This window comes from Phoenix dactylifera, chromosome 1 (assembly GCF_009389715.1).
Source record: "Phoenix dactylifera cultivar Barhee BC4 chromosome 1, palm_55x_up_171113_PBpolish2nd_filt_p, whole genome shotgun sequence".
Taxonomy (NCBI): domain Eukaryota; kingdom Viridiplantae; phylum Streptophyta; class Magnoliopsida; order Arecales; family Arecaceae; genus Phoenix; species Phoenix dactylifera.
The window spans coordinates 6,028,089-6,036,907 of NC_052392.1; the positions used below are offsets into that span (position 1 = coordinate 6,028,089).

Consider the following 8,819-nt stretch of genomic DNA (forward strand, 5'->3'; position numbering starts at 1 on the left):
GTCTAATACAAATTTCGAGAAACTATTCTGTCGAGCTCTTGATTTTTTTCATTTTTTTTTGTTAAACGATGGAGGAACTCTAATCTTATACATAATTTGTCTCCAACCATAAATAAAAGAATAAGTGAGGACATGGCGTGAAGAGCTTCTCTACCATCATTTTAGTGAAGCAAAAAAAAAAGGAATGATTCATGATCCTAATGAGTTCTCATGGTTTCTTTATCATCATTTTTCATAAATAGGATAGAATGATCCTGAAAAATAGGGGTGAGCCGTGAGCATGAGAAACAAAGGTTCATGATAATAACTTCTAAAAGCTTTACAAACTGTACTAATCAGTACTATTTTTTTTTTTTGGTACATCGGCTGCTTAAACTAATCTCGCGTAAGTACTACCATTAGAGTCAAGAGAAAGAATGCAACCTAGAGGTGGAGGAACAATTACAAGATGGATCAAGAAAATCTTTAGAATGGCTGGCAGTAAAGGAGGTAACCCAATCTGTAGTTCTGTTCGTTTTCTAGTAAACATGTATAGCCTGAAAGGCACCACACTGCTCTTCTGATGGGTGGTTTGCCTCTCATGGCCTCTCTTGTAGGGCTCGTTTGGTTCGCGGGAAGTATTTTCCCTCCTAGGAATATGATTCCTGGGAATCAGATTCCTAGGAAGAGGATACCTAGGAAAGTACTTTTGACATGTTTGGTTAACCATGGGAAAGTGACTAATTTCCAAAGTGCTTATGTTTGGTTGACCATCCACTTTCCTAGGAAAGTTATGTATAATTCCTATTATGCCCTTAATAAAAATTAGGTCTTTAATGCCTCTTTAATGCTTCTTTAATGCTGAAGGGTCTTTTTGGGAAAAAATAAAAAAGGAGTGATTCCCACCTCATGGGAAAGTAACTTTCCCATGTTTCTCATGGGAAAGACTTTCCCATGAAATGTGGAAATCATATTCCCATGGGAATACCACTTTTCCATCTGTCTCCTTTGAAAACTCCAACCAAACAAGAGGCATTTCATTACTTTTCCGTTGACCACACTTTCCCCCCTCATTTTCCTGCGAACCAAACGAGCCCGTAGAATCTGTCTGGAGTGCTCGCCTTGCATAAGAGATTTCCTCCACCACTGCCATCATCATTCTTTATCACCGCTTTCTTTATCACCGCTTTCATATACGAAGGAAGTGAAAAAGAAAAGCAACAAACTCCCTGATCTCGAATTAGGGGGCGAGAGTAGTAGTACCGCAGACCAGAGGAAGCGGCAGGGTGGACGAGATAATGTAGACTTTATAGCCGCTGGACGCATGAAACTCAGAAAAATTAAAGCACCGTCCCCGGCAAGTCAAAACAAAATCTATGCCACTTCATGGCGCCAGACATCTCCCGCGCCTCCTACGACAAGTCTACGCCCATCTCCATCTCCTCTCCTCCTTTCCAATCCCTACCCTTCCAAACCCAAGCTCCAAGACCTCCCCACCCTCCTCAGATCCCTCCGCCAATCCCCACCCCACCTCTACATCCCACTCTTCCAGCTTCTCACCCGCACGCCGGGCTCCCTCCGCCTCGGCCGCCAGCTCCACGCCCACGTCACCCTCCGAGGCCTCCAATCCGATGACGTCCTCGCCGCGAGGATCGCCGCCATGTACTCCAGCTCCGGCGATCTCCGTGCTGCCTCCCTCCTCCTCCGCCACACTCCCCGCCCCTCCTCCCTCCTCTTCAACGCCCTCATCCGCGGCCGCTCCCTCTACGGCACCCCGGAGGACACCCTCAGGCTCTTCGACGAAATGCTCTCCCTTGGTCTGTTGCCCGACCACTTCACCTTCCCGTTTGTACTCAAATGCTGCGCCGATCTCAGCTCCGTGCCCTTTGGACAGTCTGTCCACTCCCAATGCTTGAGGCGGGGCCTCGAGCAGGACCTCTATGCGGGGAGCTCCTTGATCAATATGTATGCCAAATGTGGCGAGATCGATGACGCCCGTCACCTGTTTGATTTAATGAGTATCAGAGACACCTCATCGTGGAATGGTCTTATTGCGGGGTACATGAAAGCTGGGGACTTTAAGGCTGCCGAGGATCTCTTTGCGGCATTGCCCAATCGAAATATCGTTTCTTGGACTGCAATGATATCAGGGTACTCTCAGAATGGCCTGGCGGACCGTGCGCTGGCTTTATTCGAGGAGATGCGGCAGGGCGGTAATGATGTGAAGCCGAATTGGGTGACAATTGCAAGCGTGCTCCCAGCTTGCGCGCACTCTGCTGCGCTCGACCAAGGCGAGCAGATTCATAGCTATGCGAGTGCCATGGGCTCTGACTCGCATCCAGTTGTGAAGATTGCTCTAGTTGCAATGTATGCCAAGTGTGGGAGCCTCGTCAAAGCGCGCCGCTGTTTTGATACGATTGACAAAAAGGACAGGGATGTTGTTGCCTGGAACGCCTTGATCGCAGCCTACGCATCGCATGGGCACGGAGCTGAAGCCGTGTCGGCATTTGAGGAAATGGCAAGATCAGGTGTTCGACCCAATGAAATCACATTCACTGCGTTGCTCTCTGGGTGCAGTCACTCAGGGTTGGTTGATCAAGGGTTAAGGTATTTCGATTGTATGAGGACGGTTCATTCGGTGGAACCGCGCTCAGAGCATTATGCTTGCGTTGTTGATCTTCTCGGTCGAGCAGGTCGGTTGGGCGAGGCAATGGAGATGATCGATCGGATGGAGATCGATGCCGGGCCTAGCGTTTGGGGTGCTCTACTCTCAGCCTGCCGGATTCACCGTAACTTGGAGATCGGAGAGGTCGCAGCGAAGAAACTGTTCGTACTGGAGCCCGAGAACAGCGGAAACTACGTCTTGCTTTCTAACATGTATGCAGAATTTGGAAGGTGGGAGGAGGTGAAGAAGGTGAGAGGTCTTTCGAAAGACAGAGGAATCAGGAAAAGTCTCAGTTGTAGCTGGATTGAGATCAATGGGAAAGTCAATGCATTCCTCTGCGGCGACAGGTCTCATCCGCAAGCGACAAGGATCTACATGTTGTTGGAAGATTTGCCAAAGAAGATCAAGAATGCTGGATATGTGCCCGACACGAGCTTCGTTCTGCATGATGTGAGCGAGGAGGAGAAGGAATGTAATCTGACAACCCACAGCGAGAAGCTGGCGGTTGCCTTCGGGCTTCTGAACGCAGGCCCTGGTACAGTCCTGAGAGTGACTAAAAACCTACGTATCTGCGGAGACTGCCACATGGCCATTAAATTTATTTCAAAGATCTATGACAGAGAAATTATTGTGAGGGATGTGAACCGATTCCATCGTTTCCAAGGTGGGCTGTGTTCTTGTGGAGATTATTGGTGAAAGTTGAGAATTGAACTCAGGCTATATAATTTTCTTGAAACACTGTTGGATTCTTTTCTGTCTGAAAGCTCAGCAAGTGGAGAACATCCTAAGCGGTTGGATATTTGAATAGCAAGTTGAACATGTATTGTGAATTAGGAACAATTAAGTAGTGTTCTTGATTACAAAATGAATAATTGTGGAATATGATGCTCAAGATTATGGGCTTATTATGGTTCGCAGATATGTGATTTTTGCGTAGGCTGCTTGTGGTTATCACCGTGATCATCTTGATTATGGTCATCCATGTGGGAACGGTTCGAAATCTAGGCTATGGTGTGGTGGGATGGATTTGCACGCGAAGCATGTGTATAGAGAGATCAACAGTGCAGAAGATTGGGTGGCCTTATATGTGGTCAACCACTCCAGAAATACTCTTTGGATGGAAAAGAGAAAGCTCGCTTCGGAATTTATTATTTTTCGATTTTTTTTTGACTATATTCATCCTCGTGTATTCATCCTTGTAATGTGTGATATATCCATTTTAGCACAAAAAATAAAAGTATCAAGTCTAGTTGAATTACGTAATCTAATTGACCTTCTAAGAATTATAAAGGGTAAATCTCAGCTCAGCTTTGATCAGATCAACCGAAAATAAAGAAAAAAAAAAAGGCTTTGGTCCAAAATTTTACATCTAGCAAGTCAAGCATTAATTCAAGTCAGAGCTAATTGGAAGATAGTTTTCATACAACTTGCCATAAGAATTGGTTGTATCAGAGGAACCTCCTCCTTCTCAGCTTTTCGGCTTGGCTCATCCGACAACAAAATTCCATGGGAATAGATGAAATCAGAATAAATCTGTACCATCTAATCACTGCACCTCTGTAGGAAATCCTCTCAAATTTGCGCACCCGTATACCATATCCAAATTTCCCGTCCAATTCGCTAGAGAAGATCTCGTCCGTACGTTACAGCGCCAGAGCATCCGCACCATATTTTGTACATCACGGCACCATATATTAACGGATACTGATCGGCGTCAAGTCTACGCGTCAATACCTTACAAAAGGGCGCCCCCCCCCCCCCCGGTAAAAAAAATAGCATGATTAATAACCCTTGAGAGTTTTCATCTTCTTGGTCTCTATTCGATCTCATCTTCTATTTGCGTGGAATTAGATGTTGGTTTCGCGGTTTCATCTTTCTTAAAGTCATTAGAGAATGCCTTAGAAGTCACTGAGTTTCTTTTGCAATTTTTTATAAAAAGTTTCTCGTAAAGAAAACCATACAGTTGTCGTCTTTTCCCCCATTGTTGGGTTAAGTGTCGTATGCCATGTAGAATTCCTGATTTATTGATACATTTGATGATACTAAAGTCATATACAAAGTATTTTGCCACAACTTTCATCAAATTTGCTTCTTGATCATTGATTTGTATATAAGTCTAGCTAATCTCTGTTTTTAATTTACAAAAATAATTCCATCTTTGTTAGTTTTCTTTCTTTTCTATAGCGTGATTAAGAACCCTAGAGTGTTTTCATCTTCTTTCACTCTATCTGTTCTCATCTTCTATTTGCATGAAATTGGACGTAGGCTTCATGGTTCCTTCTTTCTTAAGACGTTAGAGAATAGATTAGAAGTCACTGGGTTTCTTTTTTTGTAAAGAAAGCCATAAATTTGTCATCTTCCCCTGTCTGGCGTAGTACACAGAATGGAATTTCTGAGTTTTGAAATTTACAGTTGTTTAGCTGCAATTCTGTTCCTCAAGATTGATCCCCCATTGTGCTGTATGGAATAGTGGCACGGAAGAAGCCAACCGGATTGAAGGTGCGGATCTTTATGTCAAGTCAGCTCTTGGACTGTGTTTCGTGCTTCTTGGGGCGTTTTAGGGCTTTAACAGTGGCACGCTCGTTTCTATTGCCATCCTTGTGTTACATCCCAATGCCTGGTGCATACTCTAATTTGTCAGTTATAAGTTTCTGCAAAATGCTTTGGTTTTCTCAATCACATCTGATTGTTACCCATTATAATCTAACTTAACCTGCTAGAAGGATTTCTTGATGCCATGCTTGTTGGGTTCCTTTTTTATGTTCATGTTTATCGTTTACTATGGAATAATATGCTGATATTTTTTGATAATACATGTATTTTATGGTTCGAACAAGACACTGAAGATTGATAGGGTGTTTTCATTTTCTAGTACTATAGATGAATATGTTTTTTCTTCCCCTTGATCAACAGTTTCTATATTAAGCATAGAAGGGATTTGGTGATGCATCACAGCAATTGGTGCATTAAAGAGGGAGTTATTGTGGTTAGACTCTTGTAAAACGAAGAACACATGCGTTACTCCTCCTTTTTTTTTGTATATGTAAAGATTTTATGAGTTAACAAGGTGTCAAATTGGTCAGGCTTCCACCTCGTATGCTACACTTGGGCCTTTTCCAGTGGATTGGGGAATGGAGATTTTTTAAGGACATCTGCAGAATGGGATCGGTAGCTCTAGGGGGACACACCAATTGTGAAAGTTGGTGTGCTATGTGAAATTGATATAGGAGGTGATTGTCGGTCTTGACAATACGAAACTAAAATTCATATTTGGTTTTAAAGGGATTTAATGAATGGATACTCAGATGTCATACTCAGATGGACACCACCCTTCGTTCCTTTCCCCTTGGCCGGAGACTACCCGCCACCTCTAGCCACGGTCGCCCGTGACGGTGAGCCACACCTGCCGCCATCGGCCCACTCGACGCGGGTGTTCTGCCCTCAACCCGCGAGGTCCCAGCGGCTCCATCTACAGCTGTTGCACCACCCTTCGCCGATCGGTTGGGGGCTCTCGCTGGCGGCAGGGAGGCGCTCCGGAAGTGCCTCCTTCCTTTCTCTTGCCGGTGTGGGTGCAGACCTTCGAAGGAGGACGATGACGCCGATCTAGGCAGCTGATCCAGCTCATTCATTCTCGCCCCCGAAGCTCTGGTTGACTTGGCCGGGCTCCTAGCCCGCTTCATCGGGCTTGGGCCCTGTCCACAGGCCAGCCTGGTATTAGCGGCCTGGACCGATCCCACCTAGCCCGGCCTATCATGGAGCAACAGGCTTGAGCTTGGGCCCGGATCCAGCCCGACCGACACGGCCCGCCCTGGCTCGGCTTGTCCCAGCTTGCCCAATAGAATGGTCTGGCCCATCCTCCTGGCGAACTCTGAGTCCAACTCGGACCCCGCATCGAGTTGGGTCATCTCGGTGTCTTTCATCGCCGATCCGCCCACCACTTCCTTCTCCGCGACCTCCTAGCCAACTTAGTTGGCTTTTGCCACCCGTCAGTATCCATGAGCGACTCGGGGAGGATCGGTACAGCATGGGGGGTACTCGGCCCCGATTAAGAGGGCTTCTGCACCTGCGTTCGGTCGGCCTTCGATGCGGTCGGCTTCTTCACCGACTTGTTCGACTTCAGCTGCCGTATCTTGGTAGTTGTCAACCATGGACCGAAGGGAAGCCGGCTCACCAACTCGTCCCCCTCCTTCAACTCAGGTGTCGGCTCCTGTGGAAACTCCTCTGTCCCAATCTGCTGCGTACGATGATCTTCCGGTTCTCCGAACGTCGCTGAAGTCGTGGGAGGAAAGGGGCAAGGCCCCTCTTCGTACCCAAGTCGGGCGCACTTGTAGCAAAAAATAGGAAGGTTTTCATAGCGAAATGCCTGCCAGTGTAGGTCGGAACCAACCTGGATGAAGGTCCCAGACCGGATCGGCACATGCGCATCCAACTCAATTTTGACATGGGTGAAGCCTAGTTGGTCGGTGACTTTGTCCAGTGCCAAGGGTCGGCCAGCCTTCGCCGCTATGTCCCAAATCATCTCCTTCGCCCAGTACTCCATCGACAGACTTGGCAACCTAAGCCAAACAACAACCCGGCACAGCTGACCGGCCCCCGGAACGAAGTTTGGCTGCCAGCACTTTATGGCAAGGAGCTGACTGGCCACCAGCCAAGGTCTGGCCTCCATAGTTGCCTCCCGATCCCTCTCACTCCGAAATCGGAAGGCAAAAGTCTCGTCCACTATCAGGAACTCCTCGACATCGTAGTCGAGCTTTTCGGCCACCCGCAGCTCCCGGCTAATCCACTCCACTGGCACTCGGCGACCCAAGCTGCGCATGATCACCGCGGTATTTCGCCACGCCACCCTAGCCATCTCCATCTTCTCCGATGATATCTCCACCACATCCGTAAACCGTCGTTTCAGGGCTTCCAACTCCGCAGCCGAGATCTGATGATTGGTCCAGGTTGGCAGCTTCGATAGTCCCTGCGCCACATCCGACCCTTCTCAACCGCCTTCAAATGAGGCTGCGCCAGCTTATCGCCCAAGCCCACTGCCTCCGTCTTTCCCGGTTCAACTGGATCCCGCGTGGCCATCCTCCACAGCAACCAAGTATTCGATGAAATGCTCCCAATACTAGATGTTTTTTTAGGTTTTTTAAATTTAAGGCATGCATCTTTATATCTTGTATTTCTAGTTGTTCATTTGATAATCGGTACATATGCTTTTTTTATTAGCATACCTAAAATTAAACTCAGTTTATTAAGAATGTTGTTTTTTTTAAGGTTAACATATTATGCTATAATAATACAGGTCCGAAAGTGGGAGATAATGTATATGAATTTTTATTATTTTTTTCTTAGTTATTTATTTTTTTATATATTTTAAGCATTTTATTATTTATTTATTTGAAATACCAATTGTATATGTCCTTGCATAGTGATATGCTGTATGCGATACTTCGCCTACATGCATATCACAGCGGCTTTGGGAGGATAAAATTGCTCCACTGTGACTCAGGAGTCATGGGTTAAAAATGTAGATATTGCTCTCTTCACACAGGGTTAGGGCTGGTGTAAGAGGAGTTCCAGAAAATTTTAAGCATGGGAATAAAAGTATGGAGAAAATTTTAAGCATGAGAATAAAAATATGGAGTGATTGTCACATATTGAAAAGACCAATGCTGCATGCAGCCAAAGCCCATAACTTGTTTCAGTTTCGTTTTCTTTTAACCAATAGAAATGCTCATATTGTGACTCCTTTTTCTCATGTTGAACATATGAAGGGCTCAGAAACCTTACTTGGATTTATTGATTCATTTGTACTCTCATGTGCTGCCTTGGAAATATACATAGTGCTCTTTATTTCATTATCTGAGAGAGAATGTGGGTTTCAACTTTTTAAAACTGATATTGTGAGTGCCCTTCGTATGGCATGTCTCATGATATACAAGTATAGCAAATATTCTGAATTGTTTCTGGAGGCGCTGCTGCTACCACTGAAAGAAGACAAGAAAATTGGAAGCTTTAAAGCAAGAAAATGAAAGCAGGTATCACTCATAAGCTTCTAAATGTTTGGTTTAATGCCTTTCAATTTATTTACATAGGTACATAAGCATTACTTATATCATGATACATAAGTTCAAAGGTTAAATAATTGAATATGCAAAGCATGATTTTCTGATTATACTCTCCAAAC

General features: G+C 45.4%; 2 protein-coding genes across 2 annotated transcripts; one reads left to right on the forward strand and one right to left on the reverse strand.

Annotated features, from left to right (window-relative positions):
* The first annotated feature begins 1,086 nt into the window (after positions 1-1,086).
* On the forward strand, positions 1,087-3,557 carry LOC103716203 (pentatricopeptide repeat-containing protein At3g46790, chloroplastic-like). The gene has a single exon (XM_008804113.4). It carries the CDS (start codon positions 1,304-1,306, stop codon positions 3,338-3,340), a length of 2,037 nt encoding a protein of 678 aa, XP_008802335.2. The 5' UTR covers positions 1,087-1,303; the 3' UTR covers positions 3,341-3,557.
* A 3,132-nt stretch (positions 3,558-6,689) lies between these two features.
* Positions 6,690-7,502, reverse strand: LOC120104243. The gene has a single exon (XM_039115082.1). It carries the CDS (start codon positions 7,500-7,502, stop codon positions 6,690-6,692), a length of 813 nt encoding a protein of 270 aa, XP_038971010.1.
* Between the last annotated feature and the right edge of the window lie 1,317 nt (positions 7,503-8,819).

What these genes read in the sequence shown, in the direction of transcription:
- LOC103716203 (XM_008804113.4), top strand. Translation starts at nt 1,304, where the DNA reads ATGAAACTCAGAAAAATTAAAGCACCGTCCCCGGCAAGTCAAAACAAA.
- LOC120104243 (XM_039115082.1), bottom strand. Translation starts at nt 7,502, where the DNA reads ATGGAGATGGCTAGGGTGGCGTGGCGAAATACCGCGGTGATCATGCGC.